Genomic DNA, 22,178 nt, shown 5'->3' with positions numbered 1-22,178 from the left:
AATCACCCGACACGTGGCAAAAGCAAACAACTCGAGACAGCAGAGTGCCCAAAACGAGCACCGAAAGTAACGAAGTCCAAGCTCACTACCGAGCCCGAACTCCACCAGACCGCTCTACTAGGAGCCCGAGCTCCCTACCAAGAGTCCGAGCTCCCTACTGGGAGTCCGAGCTCCCTATTAAGAGTCCGAGCTCCCTATTAAGAACCCGAGCTCCCTACTGAAAACCCGAACTCCCTGCAAGAAGCACGAACTACCTCGGGTCCCAAGCCTCGCAAAGCTGTGACCCGAGCTGACCCATGGCAGTTCGGAACACTCCCCAAACCGAGCTCAAGACATCTCGCTCGCCACTCCAGCACTTCGCTTCCGAAACACCAGGCTGACCAAACGTACCTGACACCAAGGACGTCCGTATCCAAGGGCGGTGCACCTGACTGATTTGGGATCTGACGCCTGACAGCCGCACTTCAAACGGCCTCCTGCTACCGCCACCTGCCACCGTCGTTACTAGCCGCAGAGACGGCTCCAACAAAAGGAGTAGTGGCGGTTCTGTCTGGCTAGAGGAAATGACATCCGAACGGCGGGAGCTCAGAAATAATCATGCCCGATCTGACAGAAGCCTAGAAGTGAGTGCGCGAGGTGGTTATAAAAGGCTCCTACCCCACAAGAACGAGGTATGCTAACTTTTGCGCTATCTGGCTTATCTTGCCTTTGAAAAGACTCTAACTTGAGCTTTGGAGCCCTTACGCCGGGTTCTCCCCGGAGCTTCTTCACTCCCTCCGTTTCAGGTCCCCTGCCACTCAGCTTAGAGGCAAGATCGTTGACAGCTAAGACCGGCCGGATTGTGCATCATCAATTGGCGCCGTCTGTGGGAACGCTTCAAAAGGCCTCCCTCCAAAACTCTCATACCCCCTTCTTCTTCTTTGAAAAACTCAACACTCATGGCCTCTTCCAGCAACGCCAGACGCGACACAGAGACAAACACCACCGGGGAACAGCCTCAAGTTCCTGTGGTGTGTGTTGGGTAGTTCACCATCCCCCTCTCGATGGACGGAATTCCCAATCTGAATACGCCACAAGCAGTGGCGCCTGTAAACCTTCCTGCCACAAACATCCCCTTTCCTTTCCCCATCGAGACTACCTTCGCTGAACCAACCGCCGTCCCCCTGGCAGCTAGCCAAAATCGGTTGGACGACCTGATGCAGTGCATGCGGGCAATGCAAGCCCAGATGCAACAATTCCAGCAACACCAGCTTCACCAGTACCAAGTGTTGCACAACCTCTCCCAGTATCACTATCAACAGCAGTTCCCCCAACTGCCATCGAACCAACCACTACTTCCACCTCGCCACCCTGCTCCGAAGCCGGTCAAGGCCTCTCCGCAGGATGGGCGCCCCCACCAAGGAAAGGCCTCCAGGCCCCAGAACCCCCCAAACAGCCAGGCCTCGTCCCCAGGCCGGAGAGAAAGAAAAGTCATCCCCGCCTCGCAGCTCGCAGCGGGTCGGGAACCTCGCCCGCGAGATCGGCACCTCGGGGCTCCAAACCGGAGTTCCCACTCGTGGAAAACCGATTCGGCGCACTGGCAGCAGCGGACTACCAGCACTCCGTGCCCATCGAGCTCGGCAACACGGAGGCCAGCAGCGCCAGTACAAGGCCCACTCAGCAGCAAAGGCGCCGTCGAGGTCGACGAACCGCCACCCGCGTCCTGTCAGAGCTCAGAGGCAAAGGCGAGACGAGCTCGGACGAGGTAGGAGTTGCCCCGATTCTCTCAATTCCTTCCCCCCTCGCGTCAGAACTCCTGGCAGTCCCCTTGCCCAGAGATTTCAAGCTCCCACCTCTAGACAAGTATGACGGGTCCTTCGACCCCAACGACCACGTTGACGCTTTCCAGTCCCAAATGCACCTCGCCAGAGCCAGCGAATCATGCATGTGCGTGGCTTTTACCACCACCCTCAAGGGGGTAGCCCGCACTTGGTACAGGAACCTGGCCCCCGGGTCGATAAAGTGTTGGGCTCAGTTCGTGCAGGTCTTCACTGCACACTTTGTCACCAGCAAACGGTGCCCCAGAGCAGAGGAAAGCATCTTCGGGGTAGTCCAAAGGGAAGGAGAACCCATACGGGGCTACATCAAACGATTCAATGAAGCATGCTTACAGATACCGCGGTTAGACCCCGCGGTGCAGCTCGCCGCAACAAAAAGAGGGGTGACGCACAAAGAGTTCAAATGGCACATGATAGCTAACCAGCCCGTGACCGTGGCCGAGTTTCTCAAGCTCACGGACAAGTTCATGAGGACGGAGGAGGAAATCAACCAACGAACCGAGGGCGGAAACGAGAAAAGAAAGAGGGATGGCGAGCCCTCTAACTCAGCCGACCGAAAAAACCCGGCCCGGGACCCAAAACCGAACCAGTCGTTCCGATGTCCCCTACCAGTTTGGACGGATTACACGCCACTGAACACAAGGCGGACCGAGATCTTAATGACGATCAAGGACGCCCCGTACGTGAAATGGCCACCTCGCCTAAAGGGAAATCCGAAAGAAAGAAACAAGAATTTGTATTGTAGTTTCCATAGGGACCATGGTCACAGTACCGAGCAGTGCAATAACCTCCGAGACGAAATAGAGGGGCTCATCCGTCGCGGATACTTAAGAAACTTTGTACATCACAACAATAATAGCAATAAAGCGGATCGGCCAGGCGAGCACGAAAAGGACGCCCCCGAAACTAGCAGCAGGCCTGCCGAACCGTTGCAGCGACAGCCTCCGGTAGAGAGGCCAATTTGGGGAACCATCTATGTAATTGTGGGAGGTTCGGTGGTAGCGGGGTGTACATCGGCGGCAGCCTGGACTTCAGTTCGCGAAGCGATCCTCGAGGAGCGGAACCCTCCGAAAAGGCCAAAGACCGAAGAGCCAATCCTCTTCACGGAAGACGACGCGCGAGGAGTTCGCTACCCCCACGATGACGCGCTTGTCATTAAACTAAGGATCAGCGACTTTGAGGTTAGACGCGTACTCGTAGATTCGGGCAGCTCGGCGGACATCCTCTTCAAATCAGCGTTTGATCGGCTACAGCTGCCGAGGAGCGAACTAAAGCCCGCAAACACTCCCCTGGTGGGCTTCAGCGGAGAGGAAGTCAGGCCCCTCGGAAAAATAATGGTACCTGTGGAAGTCGACACGTGGCCTTGCGTGGTCAGACTCAACCAGGACTTCCTGGTGGTCGCGACCCCCTCCCCATACAATGCCATAATAGGGCGGCCAATCACGCATATCCTGCGGGCGGTGGTCTCCACCTACTATTTGGCCATGAAGTTCCCTATGGACTTCGGTGTGGGGGTAGCGCGGGGCGACCAGCTCGAGTCCCGCAAGTGCTACGTTGCCGCCCTAAAAGGAAAGACCAAGGCAGCCGGCGACCTCGATTTGGAGCGGCCCGCGGAACAAGGTGAAGAACGAGCCTCGCCCACAGAGGAAACAGTCGCGATCCCAACCTCGCCTACGGACCCGACTCGCACACTCCAAATCGGTGCTTCCGTCGAAGAACCCCTACGGACGAACTGTCAGACCCGTTAGACAGAAGAAACGGAACTTAGCCCCAGAGCGCTGGAAGGTGGTCGACGAGGAAGTCGAGAAGCTCCTCGCGGCAGACTTCATAAGGGAAGTCCATTACCCAAGCTGGGTGGCCAACCCTGTGCTGGTGAAAAAGACGAATGGCAAGTGGCGCATGTGCGTCGACTACACCGACCTGAACCGAGCTTGCCCGAAAGACTGCTTCCCCCTTCCTAGGATCGACCGCCTAGTGGACGCGACCTCGGGACATGAGTTGCTAAGCTTCCTGGATGCCTACTCAGGCTACAACCAAATCCGGATGGACCAGTCCAACGAGGAAAAAACCAGCTTCATAACCGAGTTCGGTCTGTACTGTTACAAGGTCATGCCCTTCGGGTTAAAAAATGCCGGGGCGACCTTCCAAAGACTTGTAAATAGGCTGTTTCGGCCCCTGATTGGCACAAAGATAGAGTGTTATGTAGACGACATGGTCGTCAAGACACGGTTTTCACAAGAACTAATAAAAGACTTGGACTCTGTCTTCCAAATCCTGCGTCAGTTTAGCATGAAATTGAACCCCAACAAATGTGTATTTGGCGTCACCTCGGGCAAATTCCTAGGCTACGTTGTCAATCGGCGCGGTATCGAGGCCAACCCGGACAAGATAAAAGTCATCCTAGATATGAGACCGCCTCGGAAAGTAAAAGAAGTTCAGAGGCTAAACGGCCGCATAGCCGCTCTAAGCCGCTTCATGTCCAAGTCGGCAGATCGCTGCCTACCCTTCTTCAAAGAAATCAAAGGCAAAGGGTTTGAGTGGACCCAAGACTGCCAGCTCGCGTTTGATGAGCTAAAAGGTTACCTCGCCAGTGTGCCAACCTTAGCTTGGCCCGAGGAAGGCGAAGTCTTAGAACTGTACCTCTCGGCTAGCGACGAGGTGGTCAGTTCGGTACTTGTAAAGGAAGCAGACCGGGTCCAACGACCCATATATTATGTTAGTAAAATCTTGCAGGGAGCAGAGACAAGGTACCCGCAGATAGAAAAGCTAGCATACGCACTGGTGATAGCAGCACGGAAACTCTGCCCGTACTTCCAGGCTCACACCGTCATCGTCCTGACCGACAAACCTTTGAGACAAGTTTTACTCAAACCCGAGGTTTCCGGCCGACTGACGAAGTGGGCCATCGAACTCAGCGAGTACGACCTCTAGTACAAGCCAAGAACTGCCATTAAGGCCCAAGCCTTGGCAGATTTTATCGCAGAATGCACGTTTAGCCTCGAAGCCCCTGAGCCGGTCGAGCCCGAGATCCCCAGTTCGGGCGAGCTCGGAGCTCCCAAGCCAAACGAGTCCGAACCCCGTGAAGTAGCAGCCAGTGTAGCATCCCTCCTGGTTAGACCAAGCGCGAACTGGGATGAGGAGCCCTGGATCCTTCACGTAGATGGCTCCTCGAACCAACAAGGCAGCGGGGCTGGAATAGTGCTACGCAGCCCGAGCGGAACGAAGCTGCAATACGCACTACGGTTTGAGTTCGCGGCATCCAACAACGAGGCGGAGTACGAGACACTGATAGCCGGGCTAAACCTAGCGCACAAGGTTGGAGCAAAGCACATGGTTATCTGCAGTGATTCCCAGCTTGTCGTCAACCAAGTTACAGGCGAATACGAAGCGCGCGAGCTCACAATGATTGCATATTTGGCAAAAGTAAAGGAGGCACTGCTCAACTTCCAGTCACACTTCATCAAGCAAATCCCGAGGTCAGAGAACGCTGAGGCCGACGCCCTGTCCCGACTAGCTAGCACGAGCCACAACGCCAGGAGAACTGTGTACGTAGAGGACTTACCTCGGCCCAGCATTCTCGGTGGGGCAGAAGAGGTCGCTCCCGTCACTGAAGCAGAGCCGAGCTGGATCGACCCACTCGCGAGCTTCCTGCTAGACGGAACCCTCCCCGCGGACCGCAACGCAGCCAAGAGGGTGCAGCGCCAGGCAGCCAAATACGTCATGATAGACGAACGGTTGTACCGACGATCCTACACGCTCCCCTACCTGCGATGCTTGCGCCCAGCCGAAGCCGGGTTGGTACTCCGCGACACTCATGAAGGCTTGTGCGGCGGACACCTGGGGGGCAGAGCCCTCGCCCAAAAAGCACTTCGACAAGGATACTACTGGCCAATGATGAAGACAGAGGCAATCGAGCTCGTTAGAAAATGCGACAAGTGTCAGAAGCATGCCAACATTCACCATCAGCCCGCTGCCGACCTCAAATACCTCACCAGCCCATGGCCCTTCGCCCAATGGGGCATCGACCTCCTGGGGCCATTCCCACCAGCAACAGGCAGGAGAAAATTCCTAGTGGTGGCAGTAGATTACTTCACAAAATGGATAGAAGCTGAACCCCTAGCAATAGTTACAGCCCGAAACATACAGAACTTCTTTTGGAAGAACATTGTATGTCGCTTCGGGCTACCTCGGGTACTGATCTCCGACAACGGCAAACAGTTCGAAGATATCAAGTTCCAAGAATGGTGCCAAAGTATGGGAATTAGTCAGAACTTCACGTCGGTCGCACACCCGCAGGCAAATGGCCAAACAGAAGTAATGAACAGAGCCATCCTCTGCGGACTGAAAGCACGACTAGACCGAGCTAAAGGGTTGTGGGCGAACGAGCTACCAAGTGTCTTGTGGGCTCACCGAACCACGGAAAAGACCGCCACAGGAGAAACCCCCTTTAACCTCACCTACGGCACCGAGGCGGTGATCCCAGCGGAAATTGAAGTACCTACGCTATGACTAGAAGCATACGACGAACAAACAAACGAGGGCGAGTTACGCACCAACCTCGACCTACTGGACGAAGTGAGGGACCTCGCGCACATCCGAACTGCGGCCTACTAGCAAAAGGTAGCTCGGTATTATAATGCACGAGTAAAGAAGAAGAACTTCCGCGTCGGCGACCTGGTTCTCCGTAAGGTCATGGTGACCGAACCCGGCGTAGGGAAACTTGGACCAAACTGGGAAGGACCCTACAAAGTAAAGAAAGCACTCGGTGGGGGGGCATACGAGCTCGAAACCCTAGAAGGAAAACAAGTACCCCGAGCATGGAACGTCGTCAACTTAAGAAGATACTACCTATAAACCACCAAGGCAAGTACTCCGAAGTCGAGGTAAAAAACAAACTAAAGGACCGAAATGGTCAGTTCGGCAAAAAACGCAGCTTGAAGACAGGACAACTAGCACTTAAACAAAAAAGCCATTTCATTTCAGATAAGGGTGTACGTTCAAAAAAAAAAAAAAAAAAGAGCCACTTCATCTTTTACAAGTTGGGGGCTACTTCATCATTATCAGAAGCCACTTCGACAACACCCGAAGGACCTGCCTCCCCCTCGAAGTCCGGTTCGGCATCCGCAGCATTGGCCATCTCTTGAGTAATGCGCGAAGTGGATATGGTGCTGGTATCGAGCTCAGGGTACGTATTCCGGATCATCCACCGGCTTAGCTTGAAACCCCTCCTGTAGGAGTCCACCATCAGATCATTGAAATCCGGCGAAGCAATATAATCATTGACAACTTTTTTCTTCGCGTCCTCAATGCCTTGAGAGAAGATCCGAGTCCTCTCCCTGATATCCTCTTGAAGATACTCGACCTGATGCTGCAGGTCCAACTTCAATTCCGCCATATGCTTCACCACCACTCCCATGACCTCAGCATCTCTCTGAGACCTCGCCTGCCTAGACCGCGCAAGGCGAGCAGCCTCCTCGGCAGCACGAGCAACCTCCTCGGCAGCTCGAGCAGCCTCCTCGGCAGCTCGCGCCTGCCTCGAGCACCTCTCCACCTGGTTCGCCAAGGTGTGAATAGAAGAGTTCACCTATCAAAGGGAAACAAGGGATCAAAGGAACGAATATAAGAATAAAGGCCGAAGAACTCAAGAAGGGAGCACTTACCACCATGGCATGAGTAACGGCACGGCAGGCCACTTGGTGTAGAGGGAGCTCGGTCCACGCCGCAACTTCCTCGGGAAACATGGCCTCCTTACTCCGTTGAAGAGCGTGAACAGGCGACGGCACACTCCTGAAGTCCCCCGGGGCCTCCGAGCCCGACGGCCCAGCTCGCGTATGGGCAGACTCGGAGTAAGCGGGAGCCCCTGTGTGTGTGGTTTCGGCATAAGGAGCCCCCGCCGGCTCTTGCTTAGGAGGAACCATCTCGGGCTCCATAGGCTGATCCTCCGCCGGATAGTCCGGCACCTCGGGCTCTGCACCCTGGGGTGGTTCGGCGCGAGCTCGCTTAGCCACCCGTTTTCTCCTCTTCATGCCCTGGAACAAGTGCCCACCTCGGGTCCCTCGAGAGTCCATCGTACCTGCGAAAAGGAGTTCGGCATCAGTAAGACACGTAAAAGAAGAGCAAGACAGGATCGCTAGGGGAAGAACCTACCCGAACTCAGGCCAGCAGCAATAAGCTTGGCCTCCGTCAGATACCGTTGACACTCCAGCCCAAGCCGCGCCCATTGCCGGAGGCCCTTCGTCGTCTTCTTATCGAGTGTGACGCCGGAGTCGGGAGCGGCCATCCCCCAGCTAGTCTGAAACGGCTACCCCAGCGCACTTCGCACCCCAAAATAGTCCCGCTTCCACGCCGGGACCTTATTAGGGAGTCCGTGTAAGAGCTTGAAGCCTGGGCGAGGAGACAGGTAGTATGCCCGCCTATGCCTGGGAAGGGGACCCGCTTGCTTTTTCAGCATTAAAATAGAGGAGAAAATCTCCAGATCCAAAGGAAAGTTCTCGTCACAGAATAAGGAGATCGTCCCCACTAAATTCCTAATGGAGTTCGGGTGAAGCTGGCCGACCGTCACACCGAAGTGGTTTAGAACCTCGACGAGAAGAGGATGAAAAGGCAGTCGCAGCCCCGCAGCAAGCTGCTCCCAGAAAATCACGATCTCATCAGGACCGTGTTCCCAAGGGAAGCTACCCGTAGGGATGAAGTAGGCGTGCTCCCCGGGCAAGTTGTAGTAGTCTATGAGGGATTGAAGTCCCTCAGGCGTCATAGTCGAAGGGCCGAACTGATCTAAAACCCGGCCACGACGGGAGGTGGACGCCGACCTACCCGAGGCACCTCGGCCTGTAGGTTCAACCCCTTCCTCAGGACCTACATCGGGCTCACTTGAACTACCGGGGGACGCAAATTGGTTCGTAGAACCTACATCAGACCCGCTTGAACTGTCTGAACCTTCCGAACTAGACATCAAAGAATGGAACGGGATTCCAAGAGCACTCACCCGGGAAGAAGACTGAAGTAGACCACGAAAGCTCGAACAAGCAAGGAACCTGGGACGCGAGCTGAAGAGCCTGGACGCGAACTGAAACTTAGGCGCGAGCTCCAAAGGTACAGTAGCGAGGACGCCCCCCCCCCCCCGCGCTATTTATATCCACAGCGGCTGGAAAGCGACGGCCCAGATCGAAGCCAATCCAATGGTCCACAGCCGCGCTAAACCGCACGTCTTCCGAAGCCGACCAGCGCACGTCTTTCCGAAACTGACGAAGTGTCGTGCACGTCCTGTCAGAGGACGGGGCGTCAGCACACATCTTCTCGAAACTGACAGGGTGTCGGCGCACGTCTCCTCACAATAAAAGCATCTGCAGCACGACTCCCAAACGGCTACCATCACGTCTCCCAAACGCGCGCCCTTTTTTGAAAATCAAATTAAAGCAAGCGCCCTCAGTACGGACCAAAACCCTCCTGCTACCTTACAAACTCCCCGCGCCAAGACAGGACCCTTGTCGCAGGGAGTGGGGGGCAATTGATGAAGGGAAATTTGGCCCGACCTCGCAATCACCCGACACGTGGCAAAAGCAAACAACTCGGGACAGCAGAGCGCCCAAAACGAGCACCGAAAGTAATGAAGTCCAAGCTCACTACCGAGCCCGAACTCCACTAGACCGCTCTACTAGGAGCCTGAGCTCCCTACCAAGAGCCCGAGCTCCCTACTGGGAGTCCGAGCTCCCTATTAAGAGTCTGAGCTCCCTATTAAGAACCCGAGCTCCCTACTGAGAACCCGAGCTCCCTGCAAGGAGCACGAACTACCTCGGGTCCCAAGCCTCGCAAAGCTGTGACCCGAGCTGACCCATGGCAGTTCGGAACACTCCCCAAACCGAGCTCAAGACATCTCGCTTGCCACTCCAGCACTTCGCTTCCGAAACACCAGGCTGACCAAACGTACCTGACACCAAGGACGTCCGTATCCAAGGGCGGCGCACCTGACTGATTTGGGATCTGACGCCTGACAGCCGCACTTCAAACGGCCTCCTGCTACCACCACCTGCCACCGTCGTTACTAGCCGCAGAGACGGCTCCAACAAAAGGAGTAGTGGCGGTTCTGTCCAGCCAGAGGAAATGACATCCGAACTGGCGGAAGCTCAGAAATAATCATGCCCGATTTAACAGAAGCCTGGAAGTGAGTGCGCGAGGTGGTTATAAAAGGCTCCTACCCCACAAGAACGAGGTATGCTAACTTTTGCGCTATCTGGCTTATCTTGCCTTTGAAAAGACTCTAACTTGAGCTTCGGAACCCTTACGCCGGGTTCTCCCCGGAGCTTCTTCACTCCCTTCATTTCAGGTCCCCTGCCACTCAGCTCAGAGACAAGATCGTTGACAGCTAAGATCGACCGGATTGTGCATCATCAATTACTACATTCTTCCATGAAATTGATTTTTTTGATCAATTGATCTATAAAATTGATTGGGTTGGAATTAGTTACTCGGTTGGTAAATATTTACTATTATTGCATGATATAAAAAAGGAATAAAGTGGGACACTGTGGGAATGGTTGATAATACTAATTCCCTTTGAAAAAAGTGGATATCAGAGTCTTCTTTCCGCCACTGCCTGGCGGTGGTTTGACCCTGTTTCTAGTCATTCTTGGATTAAAAAAAAACCATAGTAAAGGAAGAAGAATAATAAATGGGTTCTTTCTCAAACAAGAACAACTGTTTGTTGAGTTTCGGTAAAAAATGGACTTGGAACTGTCCCCGCAAGAGGCATGGGTAGGCAAGAAAGTGTTGTATTGTGATGAATCAAGGAGGAATTATTTGCGGTTGGTTGTCTGAACTCTGAAGCTCCTAGAAGAAAATGGTTAATTACTCAAACTGTGTGCTGGGCTTGTCTGTTAATGGCGGTTCATCGTTAATCAGAAAAAACAAGGCCTAGTCGAGACATGAGAAATTAAAAAAAATAAATAAAATAAAATTGAAAACTAACCCAAAAGTAAGATCAGGTAAGAGTTAAAAAATAATATGTCTAGGCATATTTACATGGACACATGCGTTGGGTTGCCGAGTGACCATTATTATTCTCCTCACTTTCAATTGAAAGACTGTACAATGTCAATGTGTCACCAAGAGAAAAGCCCACTGTCCACATCTACTCTTGTGGGCTCCAAATGAGTGTATGGTCATGTGGGTCCCCAGACAAAAATCCGACAAGGAAAGGGCCTCTCGTGGAAGCCCATTTGGCCGGTAATAACCGTCGAAATTGCCAAAGTTTTCTTTATTTGTTTTTTTGAAATTTTATCACTCCCCCCTCCCTCCCCTTTTGAGTTTGATGTGATGAGATGTGTCAGTGACTCAGTGGTAGCTTTTCTCTTCCCTTCCCTCCCCTATTGTATACGACACACATCACAAGAGTCCACTTCCAATTGAAGTGCTGGAACAGATTTTATTACCGGAACATCACATTACGTCAATAATCCATCTCCATGTTGACTTCATTTCCCCTCCACTCTCTAATTCTTGGCTCTCTCTCTCTCACACACACACAGCTTTAGCCTTGGGTCTGTTTCTCAACTTTCTCTTCACATCTGTGGATCACTAAACCTTGTTTTCTTCACCTAATTTGGCAGAGTTCTTGATTTGGGAATCACTTTTAGATGAATATATATTTGAGGTGACAAAGCGATTTAAAAAGGGTAATTACCTTTATACATGAATACCAATTAGGGGTTAGTTAACATTCATTATCCAAACCTCTGTATGAGGAAACGAATCAGATTAAATAGGGGAAAGACAGCTTTTCAAGTGGTTGGCAATGGATTCCATCAGTGGGCAAGTGACCAAGGGACCATAGTGGCTCTGACGATTTGCCAGCTAAAAGCATTGCCACCTAAAGAAGGTGAAGTAGGAGAGGGCTAGAAGCAACTTGTCTTCTCTCTTATTATGGAAACAATGGGTTTTGTATGTATTATGATTCATATCAACCATTGGAGTGCCATGCATGATGAGGACATGGCCAAAGAATCGAATGCACCCACTTGGTGATCAAGTCACCAGGATACAGATGATGAGAGAGATAGCCATGGATTTATCTATCTATCTATCTAATTAAGAAGCTAGCTGACAAAAAACCTTGACAAGAATTGCAACTAGGAAAAGATCGCAGTTTTCTATATTTTGACTTCAACATGTTAAACGTCTGTGCTCTTAATAGAAATTAATTAAGCAGTATGCTAGCTAGAGTTGAAACGCTCTTAGGCTGTGTTTGGTTTGATAGAAAATAGGAGAGAAAAAACACTGCATGTGAGTGATAGAAAGTGTTATAATTTCATGGAGCTAGTGGTATTTTTTATGCTCTACATGCCCAAGGAGGCAAGGACGTAGTAGTTCTGGAAGCAATGAATACATACATCATCTTTTTTTTGGTTGAACGTTTTATAGGTTTAAGTGGTCAGTCTTTTGGGGTTATCAATGTCATTAGAATTTTGGTACAAGTTAACTTCCATCAGTCCTAAGAAGTATATATGGTTTAGCTTAAACTGCTGTAACTTTTTTTTTTCTTTCCACAAATTAATAATCTAAGTCATGAGGGATTCACTATGAAGTCAGCAAAAGAATTATTTTGACAGTCTAAATGAAACTATTAGATGAATCAGATTGTCTGTATGTGAAAGTGGTAAGTCTCTCTGTAACATAAAACTGAGACTCCTATGCTTGTGGAACTCTTGGTAGAATAATTCAAGGAGAGAAAAAGGAATTTCAGTAATGCTGGGGAACTTCTAATTTAGAACCTTTCTTTTTGGTATGGTCAAATTTCCTTTGACACAAAATGGAGATATGACTTGTCTTCAAGCTTCATTAGGTTGAAAAAGTAAGAATCTGAGTTAAGAGTAGCGTGCAAAACTCTTGTATTTATAGAATGCGTGATTCCTTAGCCATACAAGGAGATTAGTGGGTTTCATGGGGCTTTATTATTCTAGCTAGTCTAAACTTGAGAAACAAATTAAATTTGTGCTTGCAACAGGACCCCTTAGTTTTTCTTCCTTTGGTCAAGGCTGTTGATTCAATTTCCACAATTCTTTGGATACTGAAGGGACACCTTCAGTGATATGTCCACCCACCTCACATTCTTCCCATAAGCTATGTCTTCCATGTGCAAGTTATCAAATACAACATTAGATGGACCTAGCTAGATCTACTTGTTCAAATCACTAGACTTATTCCGTCCTCAAGCTCCATGTATACTCTCATCAATGTTTGACTTCATTAGGCATAAAAAATGGCTTATTATCATGTTTTACTTAAAAGAAACCATTTAAATTTAATTTCAAGAGTTTTTGTTGCAGTGCTCCCTTTATTTCTCTGAAGAAAGGGATTGATTCTCTTTACAAGGAGGAGAGGAAAAAGTATCAGAAGGCATAACCAACAAGAGAGAGGCTGCTGTTTACTTGAACATTGTAGCCCTCCTGTTTTCAAACAGAAAACAAGCTTACTACAACTATTACTAACACATGCTTGGGTACTGTGCCACTATTAGCTTAGTGGGTTCTGGCGGTTGGTAGTTTTTCTTGTGAGATTGGTTGGTTAGGGAATCCCCCATTTATTATTTTGGTGATACACATGATGGTTGGACACCTTTCCCAATGCATAATCTATGAGCCAAATTAAATAATAAAGAAATTAAAATATTAATACTATAATAACAAGAAGAAAATGTGCCAATCAAACCGGTTGTGGAAGGAAGAGGACCAAATGATTTATATACCCATTAATTCTAATACATTATACTCCATTTGATTGTTTGTTTTTGGTAATTAATATAATTTATTTGATTGTTGGGTATTGGGAATTAATAAAAGATGTATTTAGAAGAGCTGAAAATAGACCTAGAATTTGAAATTTAAATTTGCCTGATCATTCAATTCAAACAAATACCCCATTGGAGGAAACAACTAGCTAGAGGGCTTGGAAAAACAACAATTTAATTTTCCATAGGATGCTCTCCTTCCATTTGACTCAATGATTTGGGAGATCAGGTCTGGGGCAACCATGGGGAAGAAGGGGGAGATGTGCATGTGCCACCATGTGCAGACGTGGCCAAATGAGAGCCGACACCTGAAGCCCCCATATGCAAGGGATCCCCTTGCACGTGTCACACATGGGGCCATTGACTGATTTATCATTGGTATGATCAAGCAGGCATCCAAAATGAAAACCCATATGCTTTGGTGTTTCTTAATAAGCTTTCCTTGATTAATTAAATTATGTCTGATCTTCTCTATGTTCTTCACCCTTATTCTTTCTTAAATTCATTATTTCAAGAGCATTCTATGGATCCAACCCTTGTTTTGCGCAGTCCTGACAGTAGCAATAATGTTGCTTAAATGCCTGTTGCATAATTCAGAACTCTATGATTAGCAAGTGTTTAAGACAAAGTTGGAGATGTTAATGCATTTTGCTTTTAAGTTCTACACATCTCCCTATATAAATTAAGCATAAATTTGTACTCCCTTAAGCTGCAACCCATGTTATTCAAATCTGATATCTCAATTCACTTATAACATAATAATAATAGTGACTCTCCAAACTCACTCAGTTCAACAAATAAAATTTTAGAAGAACCACTGAACCAGACCCTTATTTATTTCTGCATTCATCAATCATCACATGTTAGTAAATTAATTGTCCATGTAGTGTATATAATATGTATATAGATCAATCTCTGCACATCTCATGTGCCCAACTGTTACTAACGTCGATAACCAACTTCTGGATCCTCACAGTATCAGAAGTTCAGAGTCTTAACTAACTAATAATTAAAATAAGAATCGCACAGCCCATGTTAACAGGGTAATAAATAAACCATTTCCTGTCCCAGAACATGTGATAATTCTTGTGATTAGCCTCGTGACTCACAGATGCTGATGAGACTTATTGCCTCCCATAGATTATGCCAAAACCGCTTGGTTTCATGGCTTGTTCTTAGAAAGTAAAAACCAGCAGGATTTTTGGATTTGATGTTTCTTGTCTTTCTTCTGTTTTTTCTACTGCCAAAGTTACTTGACCTTTTGACAAAGTTTAATACTTTTTAGCTCTATCTTTCGCCAACTGATACATATATATCCATGAGGAGATGAAAAGGGAGAAATCAAGAGAAAGAAAGATATCTAAGATCTCATTTCAATGTACGATGTACAGAATGCAGCCAACATCCTAGTGGCCTTATATTTGTGGGACGTGAATCCACTTGGAAGACCAACTCAGCAGCCCTAGCCTGAGGTAACTTTTTAGGGAAATGTCTTGTCTAATGTTATTGATTGTTCAGAGGAAGTTTGCACTGAATAAGATGTCTAATTTTTTATGTTTTCATCACCACCTAAATTGGCTGGAAATGTTGAAACTAAGCAATTTAGAGCCAATGAGAGACAAAAGCAGTAGGGCTGGCTACCAAGCTGCTGACATGTTTGTTCAGGGTGATTACTCTCCCAATTGGACCTCTCTGGGCAACTGGATGGCACTTCTCTCGTCTGAATATTCCTCGGCCTTTTGGGAAACAAACTCTGAAGTCAGGGCCAATTCCACATCTTGTGTCCTGAGTTATCTATAACTCAGACCTTCCATCAATTGCTTTTCAAGAAGTGGTGACCCCAGAAGCAAGTGCAATTGGCTGAGTTAGACAGTACTTGGTGCCGAGGACAAGCAAGGACAAGTCTAGCTAAGCTAGACTTGGCATTGGGCAATCATATTAGAGGTAAAAGAATCTTGTCAAATATGTGTTTGGATTTTCTAGCCATTTCTAGGATTCTTGTTTCATTTCTTGGGAAAAGATATGGCTTAATTAAAGCTAAACAATTATTCAAACAAGAAGCATTAAACAAAGCCTAATTCACAATGAAATTTAAAAGGAATAAGCAAGAAGGATGGACTACTAGGAAGTTTGTGCATTATTGCTTAGACTATTAGCAAATAACAATGCCACCCGACTAACCATTAATTTTCAAATAAAAATAAAGGATCTGATTGCCAAGTGTGTCATTGCATTGCGCGCATACACGTGGATAGATTTTAGAATGTGAGATTGGTTCACGAGGTGGGATTGAACGGCCTGGATCAAAAGGGGCATTGCCATTACATGTCTTTTGGGTTGAATAGATTAAATGCTAAATGTTCTTCCCATCCCATACTGTGGTCGAGTCATCCATGACACTAGACTCAGCCTGGTACAGTGGTATGTATAAATGAATTAAAATATACTGTATATAATAAAATGGAAAAAGGGGGATATGTTTGTTAGCTGATGATTGGGAGTTGAGACCCTCTCATACTAAACTAGTCTTAAGTGATAGGGGATAATAAAGAATCCTTACCTAAAAAGAAGAAGAGGCATAAAAAACTCAACATTTTGTTAAAGAAGAAATCTTGAAGCAAGAGATATGCTAACAACAACAGTGTGAACAGGTTGAAATTTGCTGTTTATTAGGGAACCTCAACATCACATGCCCCCTAAAAGAGGTGTAATACATTATTTGTATTTGTTTTAATAGAAAATAACAGAGAACTAGAAATTTTGGGGAAATTTATTAAGAAATTCCGCAATAATTCATTGAGATGAACTACCCTCTTTCTTTTTTTTTTTTCTTATGTATCAAAAAAAAGGCTATTATCCAATGTTGGTCACAGTTATCTTGCGAGGGGTGGACTGGATAGGGTTCTAACTTTAGGCTTTTTTTTTTTTTTGTTTACATAAAATTACTGTTCTCATACTCGAACCCACATTCTCACGCTTGACAATCCGAGATTTTACCATAATACCAACAAGTAATGACCACTTTTCTCTCTTATTTATCTATCAAACCAAATCTTTAAACTAAGCTTCTTTGAACAGTGGATTTTACTAGAGATCAAAGTTCACTTATAAGTTGAATAAAATTCTAAAAGTTGGTGTCAACAACTTAGGTTCTCTGTGGGTCTTCTTCCTTGTTTTGCATGATTATAAATAATTAACTGCCATATTCATTCTCTTTCTAAGTAGGTTGCTCACTGTAATTAATCCTAAGGTTTGTTTGAAAAAAAAAATTAAAAAGTGCACAACTAAATTGTACAGTGCAAGTCTATAAGCAATAAGTAACCAAGCTTTTATTACAGTTTTAGCTAGTGCTCAAAATTTTAGCTTGCCCTGTGATGAAAGGTCAAGAAAGTGACAATCATCTGGCATCATGTTATTATCTCAGATGTTAAATATATAACTAAATTGAGTATTCTCACATCTACTTCCTAACATATATCCTATAATCTGGGCCTCAGAAGAAGGACCTATATATTCAAATGTTATTATCAACTAGACTAGACTATCCCCTTTTTCTTGGAATAGCAAGTAATAGTCAATTAAAATATCTTAAGTTTATTATTAAGAAGAAATAGCAATAAATTCTAGGTAGGAGATATGGTCCCATCTAGCTGGTTTATCTATAAACAAAAAAATAAATATCTGAGTCTGATATCTAATATCTTTCAGTCACATGTATGTATCAATTAAAAAAATGCATTATCTCCTTATATCATTAAGTCTAATAATTTAATCTAAATCTAAAATCTTTTCACCTTTATGGATTAATCCTGAAATTCTACCAAAAAATTCCTGGAACATATTTATGTTTTTTATTTTACTTATGGCATATGCTGCACATATGTATAAACATCAAAGGCTTCATCTGAGAAGAAGGGTAACTTTTAGAGAGAGAGAGAGTGAGAGAATGTGTGTTTTGTGAGCAAACGTGTGGGGCAGTGATGTGACCTAGATTTCAGGTGGGAGGAGTAGAGAAGAGAGCCACGTGGGTGAGATGACCTAAATTAGAGGAGGGAACGCGGGGAGAAACGAGAAAAGGACTATGGTTTACCATATGGGGTGGGAGGGGAAACATTTTTTGGTTTTATTTTTATCATTAATCAATTATGTGCTTTTTGTTCAAACACCTCAAATGTTATTATGTGCCATGTGTGGTGGTTCACAAATCAAGGAACCTTCCCTAATATAAAGACTCCATAATTGTTTTTAAAGAGAGAGAAAAGGGTGGGCCGGGGGAGGTGGTCGTGTCAACCTTCTAAGGAGCTTTGGCTTGCTCCAACCTCTTTCTAATCCTTATAATGTCAAAATTGCTGTGTTTTTCCAATATCCTCCACGTGGTGGTCTTACCTTAGAAGTTGTGGTGGACTTCCTCTCTTATGTCCACCCCCTCACCCCATCTCTATATAAACCTCTCAACTTCCCTCCTCAACTCACCTCTCCTCTCTCTTTGCTCACTCACTCAAATCTCCATCTCTCTCTCTCTCCTCCAAAACCCAAACCAAAAGCATCAAAATCTCTATCTCACAATATCACTACACCAAAAACAAACCATTCATTACTACTCTCACTTCTACTGCCAGTCTACCACTCTCTTTACACTGTGAATCCCAAGACCTCAAAAACAATGAGTATGGCTTCTTCTGCTGCTTCCGTCACATCTAGTACATTTGTTAATTCCAACTTAGTTCAGCCTTCTCCATTGATGGATTTGGGCTACAGTTCCAAGTCCATAATCTTAAAGAAGCCCAACAGAAGAGCCCAGCTCCATTGCTCTCTCCAGACGACGCCTTCAGTGTTCCATTTCCCGAAGCAGACCTCGACCTTCCAACCAACAACGACCTCTGCCGCTACCACTATTACTACTCTCCCCAAGCTCAAAACCAAACCCAAAACCAAGGAGGACGACTCGGTCTCCACCCCCACCACCAACAACCCTTCATCTCCACAATGGAATCTACTCCAACGGTCTGCGGCCATTGCTTTGGATGCCGTCGAGGCCGCTCTGGTATCCAGCGAGCGCCACCACCCTCTACCCAAGACAGCTGACCCAGCTGTTCAAATCGCCGGCAATTTCGCACCAGTACTTGAACAACCCGTTCGCCATTCCCTTCCCGTGTCCGGCCGTATCCCCGATTGCATTCAGGGTGTTTACGTCCGTAACGGCGCCAATCCTCTGTTCGAGCCAGTCGCCGGCCACCATTTCTTCGACGGAGACGGTATGGTTCACGCTGTTCGTATCGAAGACGGCTCAGCAAGCTATGCTTGCCGCTTCACTGAAACCCAGCGTCTGGTTCAGGAAAGAGCCCTTGGCCGCCCTGTCTTCCCCAAAGCCATTGGTGAACTTCACGGCCACTTTGGTATTGCTCGTCTCCTTCTTTTCTACGCCAGAGGACTCTTTGGGCTTGTCGATCATACTCACGGCACCGGAGTCGCCAACGCCGGCCTAGTCTACTTCAACGGCCACCTTCTTGCCATGTCCGAGGACGACTTGCCTTACCATGTGCGTGTGACTGCCTCCGGCGACCTCGAGACAGTTGGCCGTTACGACTTCAACGGCCAGCTCTGCTCCGCAATGATTGCTCACCCAAAGCTCGACCCAGTTTCGGGGAAGCTCTTCGCTCTCAGCTACGATGTCATCCAGAAGCCATACCTCAAGTACTTCAGCTTCTCCCCAGATGGCCAGAAGTCACCGGACGTTGAGATTCCTGTCACTGAGCCCACCATGATGCACGACTTCGCGATCACCGAGAGGTTCGTGGTTATACCCGATCAGCAAGTGGTGTTCAAGCTCCAGGAGATGATCCGAGGAGGCTCTCCGGTTGTCTACGATAAGAACAAGATATCGAGGTTTGGAATCTTGGACAAGAACGCCGTCGACGCTTCAGGGATCAGATGGGTGGAAGTCCCTGATTGCTTCTGCTTCCACCTCTGGAACGCTTGGGAAGAGCCCGAGACAGACGAGGTCGTCGTCATCGGTTCCTGCATGACCCCACCGGACTCCATATTCAACGAATGCGAAGAGGGTCTGAAGAGCGTCCTTTCAGAGATTCGACTCAACCTGAAGACTGGTAAGTCGACGCGGCGACCCATCATCTCTGTTTCTAACCAATTGAACTTGGAAGCCGGGATGGTGAACCGGAATCGGTTGGGGAGGAAGAGCCAGTTTGCTTATCTAGCAATTGCCGAGCCATGGCCGAGGGTTTCCGGCTTCGCCAAGGTAGACCTCACCACCGGAGAAGTGAGCAAATTCATGTATGGAGACCGGTGCTACGGTGGCGAGCCATTCTTCGTGCCGAGGCACCCCAACTCAGAGAGAGAAGATGATGGGTACATACTGGCTTTCATGCACGACGAGAAGACGTCAAAATCAGAGCTTGTAATAGTAAACGCCATGAATTTACAGTTGGAAGCCTCAGTCAAGCTACCTTCTCGCGTTCCTTACGGTTTCCACGGCACGTTCATAAATTCCAATGATTTGGAGAAACAAGCCTAGACCCTATTATAGATTTTAGCAGACCCAAATTCTCGTCCTAGTCGTCCTAGTCCTTCTTGAGGAGATTTTACCCGAGGGATGCTTTGGAGAGAGACAGATACATCCCCGGAGTCTCCTAACACCTACCTCCACTATACAACCCCCTTTGGTGGGGTTTCTGCTTTCACCTTTTTTGTTTTGAAGGAGAAGTTTTGGGAAGAACCAGCTTGTAGCTTTTGCACTGTAGGTAGAGATGCAGCTCAGCTGGTTTCTGTTTATTCTTTTTTTTTTTTTTGTTTTCTCTTTTTTAGAGTACTTGATGTCCAGGTCCATATCCATGTGTTCTTAGACCTATCTCTAGATCTCTTCTTTTGCTTTTGCTTGGTGTAAATAATAAAATTTTACACATGTTTTTTACCTATGTACCCTCTTTCTCTCTCTCAACATATATCACCAACAGAGCATTTCTTTCATGGGTACACTTTTTATAAAGCCCTTTTTTTGCGATTCTATGATTTCTATCCATTTGAAAAAATTATTGTGGGGGTGGCAATGGAACATGTTGGTGGGGATTTTTCATTTTTCTGCTCAGCCATCCCTTGGGCCTTCATGCATTTATGAATTTTAACCATTTTTTTGTATTTATTTTTACAAATATCCCCTGCCTTCAAGTTCGGATATACGGCTGTATCTGATGATTTGACTGGCCATCAATATTAAGGTGGAATTTGCAATCAATCGGCCTTTCTACCACCCCCTCTGTCATCGTCCTAGCCGCCATTGCTGTGAACAAAACAATGTTCAAAGTAATTAAAGTATTTGATGTTGCTCGACCTATCGTGGCAGACAGCTCGGACGATCACCTAGCTGAGCTGCAAATAAACAATTCAGAATATCCTGATTGTTTTATTTGGGATGAGTATTCTTATACTTAAGTAAGAGAAGAGTTTTGTAAGAGGTAAAAAGTGGAGAGCTAGAAAGTTGTGAATGATATAAATCATGAGTATCTTTTTGAAAAGAAAGGGACATTTTTATATAGACAAGCTACTATGAGGCTCATGACGTGCGTTCGAGATTTCTAATCCATCTGCTTAGAAGGTGGTTTTATGCCTAGAGATGGATTTTGTATAAGCGGGTGGTGTTTATCTAGTCGTGCCCGAAATGGATGGGGAGATAATTGACTCTTCCAACGTGGTGTCATGATCCTAGGAAAGTCACAGATGACACTCCACCCGTAGAAGAGGTCGGTTGACACTCTAGGCAGGTTGCTAGTTGAACTTGGGTCAACTCGGCAGAAGTAGGTTGCCTCTTATGTTGAGGTATCAAAGGCGGTTGCAAGGTGTCTAAAGCGCTCCCAAAGTTTACTTATATGGTGCTGAGGTATCAATTAACTGTTTTAAGATGCCATATATCATCACGTCACTGGAAGGCCAAACCATCCCTCATCAATATTATTGGCCTAGAAAACAATTTGAGAGTATCAATGATGCTTTGAATTAGGTGATATGTTAAAATCGATATTTGGAGTATGGGTACTTAGAGGCATTCACAAGAAAAGAGAGGTTATACAGTCAAAGAAATGGGCTAAAATTTTGAGGTAGATTATTTGGATGTGAAGCCAAGGCAAGTCACCATCATCATTATATTATCCCAATTATATGAGCTCTACTACATCAATTCCGATTCATCACTCTATTTAAAGCCATATCAGTTGTTAAATCATTAATGTTTAAATCATGTTTTACTATTTTTATAAATATTCTTTTTAATCCATTCAACCTTGTAATTCCTTCAACTTTTAACAAATCACTTCTATCTTGTTTGTGAAACTAAGACAGTTGTCGACTTTATGTAGTGATTATCAGTGGTAATTAATAATCAATCAATAATGCCTTATTCTAACTGTTCAGGGTACGATAACAAAATCCTCTTTAGTAGGATAAGGATGTGTCAATTTCTTTTTCCCAACATCATCAGCCAAATTGATTTAACCATCTTCCTTCTAACTCTATTTGACGCTGACAATGTAAACAAAACTCTGACACAACATGTTTATCATAATATGATT

At 46.7% G+C, this 22,178-nt stretch overlaps 1 protein-coding gene across 1 annotated transcript; it reads left to right on the top strand.

Moving 5' to 3' along the window:
• The first annotated feature begins 18,061 nt into the window (after positions 1–18,061).
• LOC104590705 (9-cis-epoxycarotenoid dioxygenase NCED1, chloroplastic-like) lies at positions 18,062–20,529 on the top strand. Its single transcript, XM_010249439.3, has one exon. The coding sequence runs from the start codon at positions 18,263–18,265 to the stop codon at positions 20,129–20,131; it is 1,869 nt and encodes a 622-aa protein (XP_010247741.1). The 5' UTR covers positions 18,062–18,262; the 3' UTR covers positions 20,132–20,529.
• The last annotated feature ends 1,649 nt before the right edge of the window (positions 20,530–22,178 follow it).

Source organism: Nelumbo nucifera, chromosome 3, assembly GCF_055504915.1.
Source record: "Nelumbo nucifera cultivar China Antique chromosome 3, China Antique-T2T, whole genome shotgun sequence".
NCBI lineage: Eukaryota > Viridiplantae > Streptophyta > Magnoliopsida > Proteales > Nelumbonaceae > Nelumbo > Nelumbo nucifera.
This window is presented reverse-complemented; position numbering and strand designations above follow the sequence as displayed.

What these genes read in the sequence shown, in the direction of transcription:
- LOC104590705 (XM_010249439.3), top strand. Translation starts at nt 18,263, where the DNA reads ATGAGTATGGCTTCTTCTGCTGCTTCCGTCACATCTAGTACATTTGTT.